Source organism: Gymnoscopelus microlampas (genome assembly GCF_963454915.1).
Source record: "Gymnoscopelus microlampas genome assembly, chromosome: 6".
Lineage (NCBI taxonomy): Eukaryota > Metazoa > Chordata > Actinopteri > Myctophiformes > Myctophidae > Gymnoscopelus > Gymnoscopelus microlampas.
This window is the reverse complement of record NC_139943.1, coordinates 23,816,044-23,838,342: the sequence shown is the minus strand read 5'-3', so window position 1 is coordinate 23,838,342 and position 22,299 is coordinate 23,816,044. Positions and strand designations below refer to the sequence as shown.

At 40.8% G+C, this 22,299-nt stretch overlaps 1 protein-coding gene across 2 annotated transcripts; it reads left to right on the top strand.

The window, feature by feature from the left end:
* Nucleotides 1-3,544: 3,544 nt before the first annotated feature.
* ptdss2 (phosphatidylserine synthase 2) lies at nucleotides 3,545-20,430 on the top strand. 2 transcript variants are annotated; one of them, XM_084060388.1, is made up of 13 exons: nucleotides 3,545-3,740; nucleotides 4,515-4,803; nucleotides 11,894-11,995; nucleotides 13,559-13,641; nucleotides 14,093-14,160; nucleotides 15,813-15,947; nucleotides 16,068-16,118; nucleotides 16,249-16,362; nucleotides 16,654-16,772; nucleotides 17,682-17,796; nucleotides 18,177-18,322; nucleotides 19,758-19,943; nucleotides 20,108-20,430. In XM_084060388.1, exons 2-13 carry the CDS (start codon nucleotides 4,616-4,618, stop codon nucleotides 20,259-20,261), a joined length of 1,461 nt encoding a protein of 486 aa, XP_083916514.1. In that variant the 5' UTR covers nucleotides 3,545-3,740; nucleotides 4,515-4,615; the 3' UTR covers nucleotides 20,262-20,430. The 2 variants fall into 2 exon arrangements, with proteins under 2 accessions (XP_083916514.1, XP_083916515.1); XM_084060389.1 differs by having other exon boundaries at nucleotides 3,545-3,745.
* Nucleotides 20,431-22,299: the final 1,869 nt, after the last annotated feature.

Below are 22,299 nucleotides of genomic sequence, written 5' to 3'. Positions count from 1 at the left end.
TCTGGGGGTCCCTGGAACACAATATTTTCAGATGGGGGCCCACGACAATAGGCTACATATACGTTTGGGAGGTCCGCACCACTGATATAGCAACATCAGTTTTTCAGATAACTGTTAGGATTTGGAAGACATTTGTAAAATCGGCCTCAGATCTTAATGGGAGTGCAGGCAAATAACATGACAACTTTCAATGTCAATACATCTTCATCAGCTACCTCCTACAGTCAGGGCTGCCAAGTGCCAACCCTCCTTGATTCAGCAGGAGTTTCCTTGATTTCAACCACATCTCCTTGAGGACTCCTTGATTGTCATTTTTCCTTGATTTCTTCTTGAATTGGGGATTTCTGCCATATTGTGTGGCAAACCGTAATACTGCCCCTCCACTCGTATAGGCTACACACCCCACTGATATGCAGCCAGGGCCAGCCATTTGTTTATTGGGTTTTTAATAGGCTCTATGCACAGCAGCCATATTGGGAATGAATTGGGCCCCTTCCTTACTTCCTTCACAGGTGTTACCAATGATACTAATTAAGGCTCTGTTCCATTTAGTGTGGCATAGTGGTTGTCTTATTTTCAAGGACCCCCATAACTCTGAGAGTGTACAAATGGAACCAAATGGACCCTTACGGGTCCATTTGGTTCCATTTGTAGACTCTCAGAGTTACACACCCACCATAAGGGGCCAAAATGGAGTGTTTCTACTAGTGAGCCAACATACACGATATCAGCACCCTGACAAGAATGGAACAGAGCCTTCATTAGTATCATTGGTAACACCTGTGAAGGAAGTAAGAAGAGGCCCAATTTCTTTCCAATATGGCTGCTGTGCATAGAGCCTATTGCTTCAGTCATTCTGTAGGCCTACTTTTAGATTTTTAATGCATGAAATTTGAAAATGTACCCGTAATTTTCCAATGCTAGTAAAGCAAGCCTGATATAAGTATCAACTTAAATTCACCAGATTGACACGCCATGATTCTCACAGTCGGATGTTGGCAGGCCTGCCTACAGAATGTCATTGGTGCCAGAAGGTCAGCTTGTCTTCAAACTAAATTAATACATAAACCAGATAGTTGTAGTTTGTCTATCCAGTGGCATTGGGTACATGACCTTTACCCTGAAATTCCAACTCACTGCCTACATCACACAGCAAAAAGAGATAAAAGCGGCCTAGTTTAGTGGTGTGTGTGTGTGTGTGTGTGTGTGTGTGTGTGTGTGTGTGTGTGTGTGTGTGTGTGTGTGTGTGTGTGTGTGTGTGTGTGTGTGTGTGTAAGACAGGGGGAGGGGTCCCAGTGTCTGACTGTAGTGCAGTGGAAAAGTTCAGATGTATGATGGCACTCTATTTGATGTCTTGATGTCATAATATTGTTATTATTATTATTATTATTATTATATTGTTGTATTATTATTACTAGGCCAATGCCCATTGGAAATTATCCACGTTGGGAACTCTGATGTCAGTACTATGCCATAGCTTCGCGCGCGTACATGCCCGCGACGCAGTGGGTGGGGGGGCGGGGGGGAGTCAGGACGTCGCCACTTGGCCACGCCCCGCTATGACGTCATCACTGCCCCCCCCCCACTATTTAACCCCTTCCGGCGTGCCTGCTATGACGTCATATTGATGAAATCAGGGATCTCCATACATGGTCATTAAAGGGACACAGAAAGACAGACAGACAGATACAGAGACACTTGTACTTTCGGGGTCTGGAAAACCACCAGTCGGACTGACTTTCCACTTTCCACACCTTCAGGCTAAGTTTAAAGTTGATGTCACAAATCACATATTGAGGGGCCTCTAAATGTAGAGAAAATGTAGAGAATGTACAGAAAAAAATATTTCACTTAGACCCGAGGCAACGGTTCCTTATGGGTCACACAAATGTGACAAATGTCACTGTCTGTTGCAGAAACATGATTTTAAGTATTCTTTTTTTTTTTTTTACCAATCTTCACCAAATTAGATACACATGATCACAGGAATTGTGACAATGAGAGCCTTGGAGCACGTACAGGTGGCTGTAATTCGGAACTGGCCCCTGTAAAAAGACAAAGCCCCTGTAAAAAGTCAAAAATGATTTTCACTCCCGTCTGTTCTGGGCCAGCGTCTTTATAGAACCCCAGGTGTGATGCAGGGGTTTCAGCTCTCCCTCCACTGTCCTACACCAGGTGTTCTTTATCCTGAGCTGCAGGGGTTTTCGAGGTGAGTTGTACCAGACAAGGACCCTGATGAACTTGAACTTGAACCGAATCAGCCCAGATCAGGCAAAGGTTACAATTACCCAATCAGTCACTGCCTCATTCAGAGAAAAGCTTAAATAGCTTCTGATGAGTCTATTCACAGATAGGGAATGGAAAGTACTGTGTGTGCATGTCTTTGTAGACAATGTAGAGACAGATTTGGGTTAGTTCACTGGATCAGGAGGAACTGCTTTGGTAAGTTCACAGACCACTCTAGGATGTTGCAAAAGTAAAGGTTACTTTATATTTTTCCTTTAAAACCATGTTAAAACCATCGTTCAAAATGCGACAGGTTTTAACAGACCTGTTGCACTAAAGCTTAAGTTGGTATTAACGTTTTCACCTAAAGAATTAATAGGGGAGCCTATTCATTTTCTAATGTAGAGTCTATATTACTGATACTCCCTTTGGGATTTAAAACGGTATATATATATATATATATATATATATATATATATATATATATATATATATATATATATATATATATATATATATATATATATTTACTTAGGCCTATCTATAGTTATTTTGTTTAAGTATTTTTGCACAGGAATGAGTCATAAATAAAAATAAACAAAGAAAATTGCAGTCACGTTCAAATAACAGCTAACGGAAGTGACGACACTCAAAAATAGTTACAGCATGATGGGTTGGAGCGAGGAGTTTGTTGTGACATTCACAGATTTGAGCAACTTCAAGGACAAACGTGTTCAAACATTTAACGTATTTGGACGGTTCCAGATAGAGGGTATTACTACGTAATATTACTGTTAAAAAGTTTGACTGTCACGAATATTAATTAATAACGAACGGACAAAGTGATGATGATCATATTGGAGAGACAAGCTAAAAACACGGCCAGACGCGTGAAGTTACCAGAATCAAGCTAAAATGACTGCTTGGGCGACTTCCGAATTCACCTTCAAAAGAAAAGCTTTCACCAGCGTTGCCATGTCCGCATATTTTAAGCCACTTTGGGCTCGTTGGTCCCTGACCCCCCCCCCCCCCCCCCATAAAAGATTTGTGTTGTTAAAATGTTCCAAAGATATTCCTATTCCTTTTTTTATTTCTTTTTATTCTTCCAATGCAATGCGTTTTGAACTTGTAGATCGGCTATTTTCAAATAGTTTAAAGTGCTAAGGGCTCGCTTCTTTTGGGCTTGTTTTCATAGTCCTGTTGCTTGTTTCTCTCGCAAAACCTGTTAGCGCTGGCCCACGTTGTACTGCCAGCGAACGACTCTTATTTTGACAATCCATACCCGGAAACAACCCACCTACGGACGGCAACCTGTTTAACGCCCATGTGATCTGTGTTCAGTGCGGAGGCTTAATCTGTTCCTGCCATAAAGTCACCCCTTTAACCGACCTTGTTCATTTATTTTTTTATTTCAGTTTAAATAGATAATATTACGCTTTATGACAAATGTAGCAACATCCCGGTCCGCGTGAACTCGCCCAGACTGCGGTAATATAATATCGCTAATGAATCTGGTAAGGTAACTTATTGTCTCATAACATGTCTGTTACATCAGCTTGTCATTTCTGACTAGATAAATGACAACGTTCATCATCTAGGAACGGCGATCTGTTTGTATTCAACTGTCAGGTTAACGGTACTTATGGTCTATCGGTAGATAGATAGCCCGTGGTGCTAACGCTTACATCAAGGTCTTCTTCTGCAGGGACACACTGATTTGCATTCTTGTCTTTTGACAACCCATGCAAAGAAATACACCGAAACAGTGGTTTAAGTCAGTGGTCAAATCTTCAGATATGACATTAGATTGTTTGTTTGTTGATGCAGAAACCCAACGCAATGTTGCACATGTCAGATGTTGACAGAAAAGAAAAAAAAATCTATTGGGTGGATGGTAGTGAGATTAAATAACACCAGGCTATATAAAAAGATTAGGGCTGTCACGATTACACATTTAAATTGACGATTAGTTGTCTCTCAAATAATTACGATTAAAGATTGTATTGTTTTTTGGCATTGGAACAACAACATTATTATTATTTTTTTATGTTTTGCTTCATAATCACAAATTGCATAGGGCAGATATATGACAAATAACTTAAATATACAAAGAAATTACTGACACATTTAATGGATTTAAATACTTTTAAAACATTTTTTAAAGAAAAATAGCAGAAATAGCTGTTTAGTCTCATATTTGGTGGATGGTAGTGAGATTAAATAACACCAGGCTATATAATATAAGATGTATGTTTTATGCACATACTAATACCAAATCCCTCCTGTAGATGCTGACAGTCTTTAGGGTGGGGCTGACACGGATGACCGACGGATAATAACTTCAACATACACAACAACAGACTGGACAATCTGCATACCGACAGTTATCATGACTAAACCAGACAGCAAACATAACAATAACGGGTCTGTGGAGCCGTCGGTGGCCGGGCCAGGGCCTGTGGATCATGGCTTGCAGACCAAAGCCAAGCAGGTGAAACCGCAGACCTCCAGGGAGAGTCTGTCCAGGAGGAATACAGAGTCTGAAGTTGAAGACGATGGAACAAACACGTTTTTCTGGTGAGTTGATTGATCATGAGCCTTGAGTATAGTTTAATATGAACATTAAAAACGTGCAGGCCTAGAGGTATGTTGTTGTTATGATAGTACATCTAATACTAGTAGTAGGTACTATAGTGGTTCTCAACCTGTTGGTCGGTGATCCCCCCAGGGGGGTCCCCATATCATTTTGGGGAGGTCCCCAGATGACAGTGAAGTGATAATTTAAGACCTTTTTAATACCTTTCAAAAAAGACCATTACTGCATCAAAAGTAATCAACAAACTATACTATAAAAACTGGTCAAACATTTGCCAAATTGTCAAATAAGAAAGAGAGGAATAAGAAATTGTGAAAATAATCTACAAGCTCAAAGCAAGGCGTTGTGACCTTGTAGATCTGCTATTTTCACAATATTTATCTGTGGAACCGAAAATGTAAAGCCTCAACTACATTCTAAGTGCTTATGAAGGTGGGTGGTCCCCAGTTCAAATATGATTATTTTGGGGGGTCGCGGACAGAAAAGGTTGAGAACCACTGCTATAACTATTGCTTCACTAATACTTTTACGATTACTAATTGTACTGTTACTAGTACTACTGTTCATTTGCATGTTAAGGTTCAGTGTTGTTGTCATTTGATATGGCTCTGTAATGCTGTCAGGGATGTGTAATTCCTGTACATCATGTGAGATAACGGCTCTGTTCCTCCATAGAGAGAGAGAGAGAGAGAGAGAGAGAGAGGGAGTGGGAGAGGGAGAGGGAGGGAGAGAGAGAGAGAGAGAGAGATCCAATAGTGGATCTATCATAATAACTAATGATCTATCATTAGTGTGAATGCTGTGGATAAATAGTGGACAGACGGGTGGATAGATAGGTTGGTAGATAGACATATATTTATGCAGATGGGTATCTGGGTGTCATTAGAGATAACACACTCCACAGGCCGGGCGCTCTGATGAACCCAATTGGTCGGGATAGGATCTGGTGTGCAGATGTGGAAGTGAAATTGTGTGGCACATGTACAGGTCTGTGTGTGCGTGCGTGCAGAGTAAGTGATGAAAGGCATTCACTTGATACCAACAGTGACACATCCACCCTGTCCTTCCTCCCACTCTGTCTAAATAGCGCATTGGATTGGTACATTGATACATCCTGTTTATTGGTAGATGTGACTGATGATTATTTTGCACATTCAGCTAGCTTGGTAACAGATCTCTATGTGGTCTGTTGCTGACTGGCTAGTACTTATATCTGGTTGCTCAGCAGAACATTTAAGAATGATGACATGACAGGTACTCTACTACAGATGCTCAGCTATTACCTGTCCTGAAACCTTAACACACAGGAATCGGTGCAAGATCATGCTTGTAGTTATAGTGTATAGAGTATGGTTTTGGGGGTGTGTGTGTGAGAGATTATGTGCAGAATAAACAAACAGTGACAGGAGTGGAGAGAGAGGTTTCTGACCAGCCTGCAGGGCTTATACAATGATGCAACTCTGTTATTCATAATTACAGACACTCTTTTGTGATTAAATTCTGTCTTATATTGATTTTTAACATTAATCAAAGTGAACACAGAAAGGCATTCCTGAACATTGTGCACAGTCCATAAGGAAACATACTGGTTACAAAGAAGAAGAAAAAAAGTTAAGCAAATGACAGAAACAGCTGTCCCATCTAAAATGTTGAGTTCACAGTTCACACTCTTGGGATCAATTAGACTTGTTTGATATAGCAATCATCATGGGATTATTGTGAGTTTCCGATTATCTCTAATCATCACGTAATCGCGGATTATATTGCTCTACTAAATGTGCACTTACAACACACGTAATTATGTTTCCATTTAGTTTTATCCCAGTGCATTTGGATTACTTTGTCCTGTGACCATGAGGCGCTGAATGAATCACTGTGAAACTTGACTTGTGTTGTTTAGGCAAGCAGTGGGGGTGCCGTGTTATATTGAAATTCATCACCCATCTTATACTGTGACTCAAGAGGTTTCTTATTTTTGCATAACCACAGACTGGTAGTTTTCCAGCATGTATACACTGTTTTTCTTAAGCACACTTTCAGTGTTGTGGAATGTCCTCTTTGTTTTGATTAAGAAAAGACTGCAGTTTGTTAAAATGGCACAGCGCACACTCACACTGCGACCTTTGCAGCCACTCGGTGTTAAAGAAAATGACGTGCAGAAATATAATCCACCATCCAGCAGTTTTCAAGAATGCAGCTGCCAACAGGTTGTACTTGGCCCTGTGATTGGTGATGGTTAACCTTCATAGCACATCAAATAGCGGAAATAGCCGCTTACAAGCTCACAGCTTGTAGATCTGTTATAATAGTCTGTTTTTCTCATATTTAAGCCAATTTAGGGCTCTCAACTATCGCTTATTTTCTTAGCAATTATTCTATCGATTACTTTTTCAATGACTCGAGTGATTGAGAAGCGTGTTTTTTTATGTAATAATATCACATGAAAGTCCCTATGTCAAGTCATGCACCGACAAGCAACACAAGTCAATCCATATAAATTGGGCTAGTATCAATCAAAGCACTAGCAGACAAGTCAAGGTGCAAAGCACTTATGCCTATTTGTAGGCTTACTTCAAACTTAAACACATAATCATAAAGCAAGTTGTCATCCATACAGAAAACACTGATCGCATCACATTAATGTAACTTCTCGCCATCTCCACAGCGGGAGGAAAACAAAAACAAACCTGCATCTCCATAGTCGGAGTGCATGAGTGACAGTTCCAGGACCATGGACAGCTCCTCAGTGCCTATTAGGCTAATGAGTTTTCCAGTGCATAATTATCAACAAAAATACAACAGACCTACAGTACTGTATGTGTAGCCTAGACTGGGATCAGCTCATTTTGCATTTCTGATCTGGTCGAGAGCGGAAACAACTTTGCATTCACCAGGCGAAAACAAGAGCAGAAACCAAGAGCCTCTGTGCAGTGCTCCTCCTAAATATAATTAGATGAATCCAAGGAGTTTCTTCGGGTACTTCTTGGAATACTTCATTTGGTATGCATTTTTTATTCCAACTTGTAGCAAGTGAGCGACTGGCGATACTAGACTTCTCGATTAGGCATTCAACAAAAACAAAGTGGCGTCAACCGGATATATAACTGGAGACCACTTTCTAGAATTCTACACTATCACACTAGTCAGTTCATAATGAAAACCAGGCTTTCCGCCGAGTGGAAATGCCTGGTGACGCGAAGTTATGTGTAGCCTATGTGTTATTTATTTTACCCCTCTGGCGACTGGCATTTTGTTTTAAAATGCAAATTTTGGTCATGGGTGTTATGGCTGACTTGGTAGTATTAATTTCACTCACCATTACTAGAGTTGAAGCGGCGATTGTAACCTGCATGGAACTTCCTGAGAACAGCGTCTGTCCTTCCATTCATTTTGACACACTACACTCTCTGAAGCAACCTCTATCTCTACCAGAACGGCATCAAAACAAATCCGACTCCGCTAGTTGTAGGCCTGTATAAGGCTTAGCCTGTATTTTTAACGTATTAATAAATTTTTAAATGTGTATATTTATAATATTCATGAAAAATATTATATTTAACATTTGAAAACATGAAAATGTTGGTGGGCTACTCACCAATCTGGATGGAGGCACAGTTTCCATTTGGTTGGCCTTGCCCCTAAATGCCCTCTGTGGCCCCAGTGCTGGTTGTGAGTTTGTAGATCTGCTAGTTTTACTATGTTTGGAAATCGATTATATTATTAAAATCGATTATTTTCTATAAATTATTATTTTTCAATAATTTAGACATTTTTAAGTATGATTGCATCTTACAAACAAATGCAAATTGTCATTAGTCCTCCTAGTCCCTAAGTGGGGGACCCTGGCATTCCATTATGAAACAAACACAAGCTGCAACAAAGCATGTGAAGCCAATGAGCAGTTAGGAAACACTACTAGCCTGGATGTTTTTGTGTTTTGTTACCCATGCCCTGCTTCCATGCTTGGCTAGATGCAGTAGCTTGGAAAATAGACTATATTTTTGAATCTCTGTGGCAATCCCTGGAAAAATAAAGGCTTTCTAAAAAAAGCCACACTATATTAACTAAAATTGATATTATTTGTGATTACCACAGAATGATACATCCTGTGATCATAATTATGTGAATCAAGTCCTTTTAACAGAATGCAGTGTAATTTATCTGCAGTGGAAAACGAAGTAAAGCGAGTTGCCTTACAGCTTTTACATGCACACATATGTTTAAAATAGATGCTTATTGTTTATGGCAGGAACCTTGCGCACAGCACAAAAACATATTTTTTCCTTGTTGTATTATGTTTACTATTAATATTATTATTGATGCTGCTACAAAGTCATGATGAATTAACCAGAACAAAATAATGTGTACTCTTATGTACCTGTGAACAAAAGGAGAAGGTCTGCATACCGTCTTGATGCTCCCCAACATAATTTAATAATTGAGCGGTCAATAGATAACAACGTTTCTGCCTATGTGGCCTTCGTCAGGTATATAGGCTCTTATGTACCTGTACACAAGACATGACATAATAAAGAACACCTTGAACCTTTGAACCTTGAGGAGAGTTGAGTAGAGCCGGTATTATGCGGTGGAAACGCGACTTTAGTCCTCAGAGTGCTCAGGGAATCCATACTGTATATCTGTGCAAATTCACATGTCTCTCACAGTCTCACTATCCTCATATTCAACCAGCTCTCTGCATCTTCTAGCATGTCGTCCATTCAGACATTAGACTATACATTAGACACATCATCCGTTCAGACAGTGGACTAAATTAGCCCTATCCTGTGGATACTGGATAATGATGTACGTATCTTTTGTGTTCTTTGGGAAGAGGAGATACCTGGAATGTCGAGGGAGATTACAACAGTAACATTTTACCCAGCATGTTGTTCATGTTTTAACCTGTCACTCAGTGTTTGTTTGAGAGGGTAGGCGTGGGCTGCTGCTCGTGTGTGTGCTGTGGCTGTTTGGGTGTGTGTTTTGCACTGAGAGTTTTTTTGCAGGGTGTTTTGCTGTTTGCTGTTTGTGTACATGTGTTTGGTTGTCAGGGAGGAGGAGCAGTGTGTCTCCTGTGACTCCTGCCAAACAGGTCTGAGAGGGTGGTGCAACAGGGAGGATACAGGAGACAAACCTAATCATTCCCCCTTGTTGGCCTAGTCTAAAACACTGCAACACAGAGACATGCATGCATGACACACTTGACCCATGTAGACTAAGACATACTGTATATGGCTATACCACTAAGTGTGGCGGACAAATCGATACAGCATAGTATTACAATGTTTTGCCATGCTATATTTTGCATGCATGGCATACAATCAGTTACCTTTTCAGTCCACTAGATGGTGCTGAGGTGTTTTTGCCGGTGAGGTCAACAGAGGTCAGGATTCAGTAAGTTGGAGATGTACTTGGTAAGACATGTGGTGATGTTGGAAGACCACCAACATCATTAGATAAAGAGGAGGTGAAATGATACAAGGAGGTCACACTGGTACTCTCAGAAGACCCACTAAGATGTTGGAAAGTCTATTCTTCCCTGGGCAAGCTGGCAAAAAAGATACCGTTTGTAATTGTATCCCAGGTACTAGCGTCTCATAGTCTTCTGGATGGTTGGAGACCTTGTCACAGCACAAAGGAACAGCATGTCGATCAGTTCCTCTTTCTGAGCAAGAATGCTGACATCCCTTCACTGTCCAAATGTCCTTGAACTTTTTTAAACCCAAGGGCAGCAGCAAACAGTAGCACATTTTATCTATTATAAAAGTACATGTTTTGTTTTATTTAATTAAAATTCACTGTAACAGTAATTTATTTTAAAATCCCCCAGTTTTATGTAACAGTTGCATTGTTCAAAATAACCTGTAATAGTTGTACAGTAGTCTACACAGCATTCAGTTAAAGGGGAACGAAATCCAACCTTAGCAACACAGGTGCAGCTAATAAAATGAATTATGGGTGAGTAAGATTTAGGTGTGCCCAGGGCTATGGGTGAGCCTCTGGTCAGTGTTTGCCTTGCACATTGACACACCTAAATCTATTCATTTCATTAACTGCACCTGTGTGTTGCAGGTGTACTATAAGGTCAGTTTTCGACCTCAGATTATGAATTCACAAAATGTGAAACAAAAATCATTAACACAAAAAGAATATTCACAGTATGTGAAATATATTTAAATTAAGTCATATAAGAATAAATAAAATAACATAATATTAATGGAATAAATCACTTAAATGTAATCTATAATTGTTCCTAACAACAAAGAAAAAACATCTGAAGAAAAGAAAACAACCATTCTATCTGCATAAATGATTCAGTGGAGCATTTGTCTGAAGGTGGTTTGAAATCCTTTTACATCAGAGACACCAAACTAACTTTAGTTTGCAAACTGGATTGATCAAAATGCTGATTGCTTGACTAGGAAGGACTGGGGTTGGGCCAAAACAAAAACAAATGTTACACAACCATAGAGCTACAGTATTTCATTGTTCATGTTGTAGACGATGACGACAGGACAGATGGGAAATGGAGCAGGCACATTCACCAGCACAACTTTCACCAGCAAAAAGTAACATTTGAAAAGATTAAATAAAAATGATTGCATTAATAAGCTCAACCCTGCGGTATGCATACCCGCGGTAATGTGGTTATTGTCCCAGCCCGATAGGCACAACCCCAGTGCCCAGCAGTAGAATACTGGTTGTACTGGGCAGCTCCCAGTGACCAACAGCTGCAAGACTGTGGTTATATTGCACAGCAGGGTGTATACATCATGTATTTATACGTATGCATTTATGTATGTATTTATTAACTGTATATTTACACATTGTATTAATGTTTCTTTCCATCTCTTCCTTCCTCCTCTCCTTATCCACCTCTACCTACCTTCATCTGATCATTCTTCACAACTCCTCTCTCTCCTTCTCTTTCTCCCGTCCTCTCTTGCTCCATATGTCTGTCTCTTTCTGTCTCCCCTCTCTCTCTCTTTCTCTCTCTCGCTTCCCCTTTTCTCACTACTCCTTTTTTCTTCCACTCTTCCTTTTTGCTTTCTCCTCTCTCTCTCTCTCTAGGCGTGCTCATACAGTAACAGTATTGTTTATTCTGACATGTGTTCTTGTGTATGTGACTCTATTGGAGGAAACACCACAGGACACAGCTTATAATACCAAGAGGTTAGTAAACACACACACACACACACACACACACACACACACACACACACACACACACACACACACACACACACACACACACACACACACACACACACACACACACACACACACACACACACACACACACACAGAGAGGAGGAGAGGGGATGTAAGGCGGTGTATGGGCTTGGAGTGGATTAAAGAGCCAACACAGCTTCTGCCAAAGTGTGCGTGCGGGCGTTAGTGAGTGCCTGGACGATACAAATCATGTTAAGGAGCCACTCATAGTTCCTCTACACACATACCAAACCCCCCCCCCCCCCCTCCTCCTCCTCCTCATGTCTCCTCAATCTTACATTTCCTCTCTGAAAGTGACGAAACTAAATGTAAATATTTCATGAGACTCCAGTTAAAGCCTGCTCTGTCCTACAGAGACACTGTCTGTCTGTCCTACAGAGACACACCCACGGAGTCTGACTGTCAGCTCCCAAGGTCAGTCTAACAGCGACACTGTCTGTCTGTACTACAGGGATTCTGTCTGTCTGTGCTACAGAGACACTGTCTGTTTACTACAGAGGACATGGTGTGTCCTACAGAGACGCTGTCTGTACTACAGAGACACTGTCTGACTGTACTACAGGGGTTCTGTCTGTGCTACAGAGACACCGTCTGTTTACTACAAAGGACATGGTGTGTCCTACAGAGATGCTGTCTGTACTACAGAGACACTGTCTGTCTGTACTACAGAGACACTGTCTGTACAATAGAGACACGGTGTGTCCTAGAGAGACACTGTCTGTCTGTCCTACAGAGACGCTGTCTGTCCTACAGAGACGCTGTCTGCCCTACAGAGACACTGTCTGTTTGTACTACAGAGACATGGTGTGTCCTATAGAGACACTGTCTGGCCTAATGAGACACTGTCCTATGGAGACACATACATACACACACACACTCACACGGGAAGGGACACTAAAGCCAAACATCTTAGCCACTAGCCTAGCCTTTCAGTCTTCAGGCAGAGGCTCTGAGCCACTCGGCTACACTCCACCCTCTTTGACCTCCCCTCCCACGAGAAACCCGATCCGGGTCACGGCAGCGATGTAATGCTCAGGATTCGAACCCGGGTCTCCCATGCGGGAAGGGAAACTAAAGCCAAACATCTTAACCACTAGCCTAAAGGGGAATTCCCCTTTTGGCCAGGGGGAGATATTAGGCTTTTGGTCTGCAGGCAGAGGCTCTGAGCCACTCTGCTACATGTCCTACAGAGTCAAATGCAACAGATTTGTGCAACAGGGAATTTGCTTTGACTGCTACGAGAGGTATTGTTGCTACAGAAGTGGAGAGTATATCCTTTAGTAACATTTATAATTTATAATATGATTTGTTGTTGAAGTGCCTTTTAAGAAAGGCACTCTAGCAGTTCACTGGCCAACAGTACATCACTGTGGTTGTACTAGTAGGCAGCTCCCAGTAGAACATTATCTGGATAAAGGTTTATCGATAGACAGCCTTCTCTACTACCTACCAGTGCAGTTGACTCACTAATGGATTAATTTGTGTGTGTGTCTGTGTCTACAGAGGTATTGTTGCCAGTATTCTGGTGTTTCTATGTTTTGGAGTGACCCAGGCCAAAGATGGACCCTTCACCAGACCTCACCCTGGTATGAACACACACACACACACTAGTATCCCTATACCGGGCGGGCAGGTTTCCATATATGAATGCCGGTAAAACAGGGAGAAACACGCACATGTACACACACACACACACACACACACCCATGAACATGTTCAGTATTATACTGTATACGTACATAAAGGATGAGACAATACATTTCAGCGTGTGTTGTTGCATGTCGGCAGCCTGTTGATCAGGTACAGCAGGTTTGAATCAGGTGATGTGTGTGTGTGTGTGTGTGTGTGCATGAATTAGTAGAATAGAATAGAATACAGAACCAGAGATTGAGTTTCCACACACTAGTTGTATGTGGTACCTGCTGCCACCCCTGTTTTTAAAAGGAGTTGGTGATTCTCAGATGATTGAACTCATGTTGGATCTACGACAGCTATGTTTCTGCATTTAAATGTTGAAATATCTCTCTCTCTCTGTAGCCTATTGGAGATTCTGGTTGTGTGTGACAGTTGTTTATGAACTGTTTCTCATCTTCATCCTTTTTCAGGTGAGAGTACACAAGCATGCATGCACACAAGCACGCACTCGCACATGCCCGCACTGTCCCGCACACACACATTGATAGAGCCTGTCAATTGAATAGGTGCATATCATAGTTGTGAAATAGTTGCATTGTGTACTGTGCTTGGATTAATAACCTGCTGATAAAGTTTGTCAGCAGCAAATACCAGGCTGTTTGTCACAGTGGTTGTACTAATAACTAGGGTGGGGTGGTATTCCAATCCACACTGTCAAATGGTCCCCAAAAATGACCGGGGTGGTACTGTAATAATAAAAACCAAGAAAACGTTGCAGGAGGCTGAAAGAAGCTGTAATGAAAATGTCCAACATTCCTTACTCATACGCTGAGGAAGATTGAGCAAGTCGAAACATCTGTTGTGTTTGTCCTGGGCGAGGCCAATAAATCATTGAAAGGACATTACTGAGTGCTGGCTGTTTTCTTTTTTCATTATACGTTTGGGCTTTCTGTAGGTCTTGGAGTGTTGCGGTCATTCTGTTTCCTTCAAAGCACACCGACTGCGCCACTGTGCCCCCAAAACACACTTTTTGCTACGACTCCTACAGATTTAAATCAAAACTCACACAAATCGGTACACATTATCTCTGGAGTTGTGTGATCCAGAAATGCTCGTAGGCCTGCGTTCTGCGTCTCTGCCGCACATTATTGAGAAAGGACGCATTCATGTCTCCGTCCATGGGACGAACTACAGTTGTTACCAACAACAGATTCCATGTTAACTCTCTCAGTGCCAATGAAATAAAAAAATATGTTCATACTGTGCCAGCAATCTTTTTTTTTTAAGTAAAAAAAAAGTGCTCAGGAGACGAGATACAGCCTTTTTCAGTAATAAGTTAAACAAGAAGTGAATGGAGCAGCAAGTCTTCGGATCACGATATCTTGGGTTCTTTTAAAAAAAAATGAATGAGGGCATTCAGAAAACACTCTGGATAACTCGTTTTGTATTTATTTTGGTGCTATTTAAATTACTTTATATACTGTTCTATGTTTGCATATACTTTGCACTGTTCTATGTTTGCATATACTTCGCAAATATTAAAGTTGTCAGATTTGGAATTGTGTTTATCTCTTTCAGATACATTTTCTACATGAATATAACCATATAACCATATAAGATGAAACACGAGTTAAACGTCTGAATTTTTGTGGGACTCATAAAATGTCCCTGGGACCTATCTAAAAGACCACCCTTGGGTCCCGGGACCCATTACATTCAAAACCTAGCAACATCACTGGTGATCAAGACTGATCAGTCCGATTTTTCATATTCAATTCAAATTGGCTGTGATTAACATCCAAACTTTGTGCAGCCTTTGGTAGCCGGCCTGGCCTGCCAGAGTTCTGCGCTCCGTTTGCCATCTCACAGACATGAGCGAAACCATGGCACAAAAACAGTATGGTTGAGCCCTTGACATGTACGGTAGTAATACTGTTAACATAATTTATAAAGCATCTTTCAAAATAAATTATACGTTTTTTAAGTGTTACAAAACGCATAACAAATGTTTTTACTTGAATGACACAGTAAAATGTAATGATAGAATCTGTCACAAGGTAGAGAACAATCTGTTAGATAGAGTATGAGGTAATTATTGTTGTTAAATGTGTTATTTGTACAGACGGTTCACGATGGCAGACAGTTTATGAAGTACATTGATCCCAAACTGGGAGTTCCACTGCCAGAGAGAGATTATGGAGGCAACTGTCTCATCTATGACCCTGGAAACACCTCTGATCCCTTCCACAACATCTGGGTAAATCACACTCTCTCTCTCACACACGCACACGCAGTCACGCACACACATACACACACACACACACACACACACACACAGAGTCTGCCATTTATGTGTTCATGTGTTTTGTTTCTTTAGGACAAAATTGATGGCTTTGTCCCCGCCCACTTCCTGGGCTGGTACATCAAGGTACTTAAACTGTCATCATCATTATTGGAGTTGATCTTTAAACCTCTGTTAATTAATTGCAAATGAATTGAATCAATTACATAATGAATTAGTTTTAATTGGATTATCTGTCTCTACTCTGTCTCATCAGACACTGGTGATTCGTGATTGGTGGATGTGTATGATTATCTCTGTCATGTTTGAGTTCCTGGAGTACAGTCTGGAACATCAGTTACCAAACTTCTCTGAGTGCTGGTGGGACCACGTATGTACACACACACACACACACACACACACACACACACACACACACACACACACACACACACACACACACACACACACACACACACACACACACACACACACACACACACACACACACACACACACACACACACAGTTAATGTTTTTTATCCATTCTAATGCCTGTGCTATGTATTGATATTTTCCATATATTTGATGCATGTGGTGAAAGCCGTTTACATAACAAAGTTTAGACTGTTTCAAATGGTGTAAACTGATGTGCTTTCTCTCTCCGTTTCTCTTTCTCCAGTGGATAATGGATGTACTGGTCTGTAATAGTTTGGGTATATACTGTGGTATGAAGACTCTCGGCTGGCTGTCTATGAAACCTTACCAGTGGCAGGGACTCTGGAATATTCCTACATACAAGTAATACTAACTACAGTATATACCAGCCTATATAATCCTACACTGTATGACTTACTCTGTATACCAGCACACAGTATATAACTCTATAGGTATATAGCTGGTATGTCATTTGGGGTGGAGTGACCTTGGCCTACTTAAAGTGTTCACATAAAGTTTGGTGTTGATCAGTGCGATAGTTTGCAAGATTAGATGGACACACTGACAGACAGACAGACACAGACAGGTGCGAAAATATCTTCGGCCTGACGTAGAATAGATAACGGCATTGAGAAACGTGTTTTGTCACTCCCCTCTGGTAAAAGTGACAACTACAGGGTGTCAACCTGTCCTAGACATGCTGTATGTGAATATTGAACTGTAGAGAATGTCTGCGATTTTCAGTTAAAATAATAATAATATACTTCATCAATTGCTTATCTTTGCTACCTTCCAGGTGTCACTGAGGGAAAGAAAGTAGCTAAGTCTAAGTGCGGCTAATATCAAAATTAAAGAAACGAACAGGCCAAGCTGTACTGCTGAATGGATAATCTCATCAGGAAGAATTCTGGATTGGCAAAATTATTGATAAAGATCAGGGCCAGGCTGTTTGTCAACTTTGTAACAAGCAAGTACCTTACATGATCACTGTTTTTGTTTTTTTTGTTTTTTTCGATTGTGGTCGTTCTAATTCATTCCAATGTAGTTTGAATTTGTGGAACTTGATTTTTCACAGACCTACTTATACTGTCTAATATATTTAACCTACCTACACTATTGTGACCCTACAATCACTGGCCCTCTAAAACTGGTCACATATTGACTTGTACATAATTATAAACTGTCATCACTCGGGTTTCAGTTCAGAGTGATAAACCACAATATGCCATTGTATATTTCTAATGTTTATTTTATTTACTTTGTGTGTTCCAGGGGTATGATTAAGCGCATTGCATTTCAGTTCACCCCGTACAGCTGGGTGAAGTTTGAATGGAAGCCAGCATCAAGCCTGCGACGTTGGCTGGCTGTGCTGGGAATTATTTTCATGGTACGATATATTTACATCTGACTTGACCGTCTTTCCATACGTCTCTCTCTCTAGTTCCTGTTAGAGTTTAAAATTGTGTAGGTGAAGACTGTTCTGTTTTTGATTGATTGATTGAATACTATGTGTACAAAGGAGGAAAAGGAAAAACGGCGGCAGTGAATGACACCTCCTTTCTATGGGAAAATGCATTTATCTCCCCTTGTGTTCTCCTGATAGGTCATTTTTTTTAGGCCATGTTTGAAAGAAACCAGGGATTTTCATTTTTTAAGGGATGGTGTCAGCTAGGGCATCCCACATTTTGGTGGCAGAGTAGTAGAATGAGAATTTTCCCATTTTCTGTGGATCAATGTCTTGACTGATTCTCTTTCCTGTCTCTCTAGTTCCTGTTGGCGGAGTTGAATACATTCTACTTGAAGTTTGTCTTGTGGATGCCTCCAGAACATTACCTGGTTCTTCTGAGACTGGTGTTCTTCGTTAATGTAGGGGGTGTGGCCATGAGGGAGATCTACGACTTCATGGACGATCCGTGAGTCTCACATAATCAGACTTGGGCCTGGGACTATGAAAATGTCATGTAAAGATTATTGTGGCCAAAATAATTGCGATTAACTATATTATCGTTTTAATTAAAAATATGCTTAAAACTCTTATATTATCGCGATAAAACTATACTAACGATTATCCTCCCATCCCTAATCAGACTTGTTTACAGAATGTAATGAGGAGGTTTTTCTGGTGTCATATTGAGTATCTGCCCATTTGACTCCTGATGATAATTGCATCTGGAGTTGATCTTGTGTGCTGTAAACCTGAACAGTGACAGCAGTCTAAATATGGTGGTGGTGAAAGTCATTGCAGTCTGAAAGGTGTTGCTGAAGCTTGTTGTAGAGTTGTCATGATAGAGTAGAGAGGTCAAAGTGCATCATCATGCGCTGCTGGCCTGCATTCAGTCTCCAACTTAAAGTAGTTCTAAATTAAAGATATTATTACAAATCACCTGCTTTAAAAATAAGCTTCTCACTGTTCTCAATAGGTCATCATGATGTCTACTTACATCAGACATTTTACATTGCAATTTGTGTACATTGAAAAGAGGATTTCTGATGGGGTTTCATAAAACAATTGTGTTTAATGGATTTATTTGTAATTGTATACAGACATTCATGCATGATTATATAATTGGGAGCATCAGTAGAAAAGGACACATACATGTAGTTAATACTTATGCATCTGAATATGCATTGTTCAAATCTGGCGTTGGGATAAGACCCGTTGGAGCCAATGTGTGTGTTTTTTGGTTTCATTTGAAATACTTGCATATATTTTGGGGGTATTAGTATGCTATGCCACAAGGGGGCAGTTAACACATTGGTGATGGGTCACATCACACAATCAATTAATAAATGTGTAATAGGTGTGCAGTCTCGGTGTGTTTGAACCACGGGAGGTGTCATGGTTCTTACTGCAAATATAGACTAACACAGTATTAAGCAACATAAAAAATAAGACTGATTCTAAATATTGCACAAGTATTGAACTACATTCTGAAATCTACGACTACAACAAGACAGAAGAAGCAAGCGTCGAAGGATTTAAAAAAAGAACACATTCAGTGTCCATTCTCCACCACAGCTATCAGTATAGGGCCAGAAGTCACAACAACATCCCCATATACTTTCACTTCCACTATATCAGCCACTGTTACAGTATATTTATCAGGTTTAACTACTTCTAGTCTAGACTTAGTAAACTGGACCTGAGTTGGCTCTGTACTTTTTCCCGCTTTTCCCCTCTACACCAAAGAGCTTTGCCAAAAATAACCGATCTACAACTCACAACACGTCACGCTGGTAGATCTGCTATTTTTGGCTAATGTTCCCCCCCAGAATATGGATGCTAGGGTTCAGGTGGTTAAATAAATGAAGGTCAATTGACAACTATTAATACTTTAAAATCCACAGGCGGTTTCATAAAAAGCTGGGTCAGCAGGCATGGCTGGTGGCAGCCATCACCGTCACAGAGTTCCTCATCGTGGTGAAGTACGACCCAAACACCATTATGCTTCCCATCCCCTTCTTCGTCACTCAGTGCTGGGTGCTGGGAATCATCCTCATCCTCACCTGGACTGTCTGGAGGTTCTTCATACGGTAAGGTGGAGGAGAGAGAGGGAGGACTGATGCTTTGTGGGTGTGTATGTGTATTTTGTGTACAGTTTGAACACTCGGTTGAAAATTGTTTTAACCCGTCTTCTAGAGTAAAACCGTCTTCTCTTTTTTCCACCCCTCCATTTTATTTCTCTCCACCCCTCCAGTGACATCACACTTCGCTACAAAGATGCCCGACGTCGCAAACAGGAAGTCCCCGGAGACCGGGAACGACCCCTAGGCAACGGTAACCCGCCAACCCCGTCTGGGCGGAGCAAACTCAACGGCAGCTCTGATTCGTTGCGAAGCAGGAAGTCATGAGGAAAGCGGTGCAGTCTTCTGGTCTACACTGTCGGTTAGAGTCTGTTCAAATAAAAAAAAGAAAAGAGAAAAATGAAATGAATGGGACAAAATGAAGGATAAAAAAAATGCAACATCACACACATGCAGAGATGGCTTTGTGTGTGTGTGTTTATATGTAGACTGCTGTTCTCGTGCCTAAACCCGAAACATTGCGTCATTCCAACGCAGGCTTCTCCACTGTTAGCAACACTAAAAATCAACACACATACAGTATACAGTACTAAAGCCCCTTTCCCACAGGAAATCCATTGCTGATATATATATATATATAAAATATTCAGCATTGGCAATGGATAGTCATTCACATGTTGGCCTCCTTTACAGAGAAGTTCTGAATGGTGTCTGTTCCCATATTAGATGAATGTTACGGCTACAGCACATACTGCGTGCGTGAGAGGTGTCTAAAGTACGCCGGACTAGGACGATAAAATATGTATTTCAGACGAATAGAAATCCTCCACTGCACCCATACCTTCATAGCTACTGCTAAGTTATCTTTCTGCTCCAGCCGCAGCCTCACCATCACGCTCTCTCTCCGCCCACTCCCTACGCACACAACCTAGGAGTTGTGCTGCTTTTAGAACACCAGGACATGCAGACTCCTTAAAGAAATTGCATTGCTGAAAAAGAACATTTCAGCACCTCTTCTCTAGACCAACATTGTTCTTTTTTCTTTAAGTTCATTGTTCACAGTGGAAAACATCATTCCACATCAGCCTCGAGAGACATAAATCAATCAAAGGTAGGGAGTTGGGACATTTGTGCAGTGCAATAACCCGGCATTCAGCGCCTATTCCCACAGGACGCCAACATGGATTGGGTTTACATGCCAGTGGAAAAGGGACTAAACGTACACATATACACACACACACACACACACACACAGGCAGGGGGAGAGGCATTTGCAAGTAGAATGATCATAATTGAAGGAGTGGGAACTGAGAGAGGTAGGGCTTGGGAAGTTGATGGGAGTGGTCTGTATATGTTGTATGGTAGTGGTTGCGTAGTTACCATGTTTATGATTCCACACAGGGACTTACCTCATTGTATTATTTTTTTTAGTCAGATATTCTGGTTGAATCATAAATGGGAGAAATTGTATTTTTGTTATTTATATGAATCAAAATCTGGGTGACAAATTTATTTTTGTGGGTTTGAAGTACAGAAGTAAAACATGGCTTAATAATCAAAAGGGAGAGAGAGAGAAGTGGTTATATGGTAGGAATGAGCTCTCCTCATAAGGGTGGACTGGGAAAACAAGCTATTTTGGGATCCTAAAGGAATTGCGTATCGACCAATAAAATTGTAAGGCAGTTTCCCCACATCTCTTAGATGCACTGATTCCAAAATGAGAGATGGGCGTGCGCAATATGGCTGCCAGCCTTTGTAGATAAGCTATAAGCTTAGGTCCATCTTGTTGTGTATATCAGTGCAGACGAGGGGGTCAGAACTGGATCAGGTTTCACCACCACTATGCAAAATTCACCTAAGACTTGACTCTATTGGCCACAGTGTTGCTAAGCAACATCAAAGATTATGCATATTCAAACTGACCTGTCAGAAGCTTCTATTTGAATATTGTCACCCTGTTTCTCTCTAAAGTTTTGTAAATAATGAAACAATCCTAAATTGACACCTCTGTTTCTTCAGTGTTCTGAAATGCATTTTGACTGGTTTGTCTCAGACCAAATGGAAAGGCATTTAAAAAATATTGAGATTACAGAGCATTTTTCTTTCAGATAACATGATTTTATAGGAAGATATCAAAACAATTGACTTCATATTGACTACACTTCCCAGAATGCTTAACAGCACTGCTCCTCCACTGAGCGAGTCCTGGGAGAATTCTTTCATAGTTCATAATCAATAACTACTCTTAATATTCTGACAGAGACCTCTCTTTAAAAAAAGACAGCTGTAGTTTGTAAAAGCTGTAATATATTCTTGCTAATCTAACTGACGATTATATATACATGCTGTGAGAACTCTAGTTTGT

What these genes read in the sequence shown, in the direction of transcription:
- ptdss2 (XM_084060388.1), top strand. Translation starts at nt 4,616, where the DNA reads ATGACTAAACCAGACAGCAAACATAACAATAACGGGTCTGTGGAGCCG. An exon ending in CTTCACCAGACCTCACCCTG is followed by an intron (nt 13,642 to 14,092) that starts GTATGAACACAC and finishes CTCTCTCTGTAG; the next exon opens with CCTATTGGAGATTCTGGTTG. An exon ending in TCATCTTCATCCTTTTTCAG is followed by an intron (nt 14,161 to 15,812) that starts GTGAGAGTACAC and finishes TTATTTGTACAG; the next exon opens with ACGGTTCACGATGGCAGACA.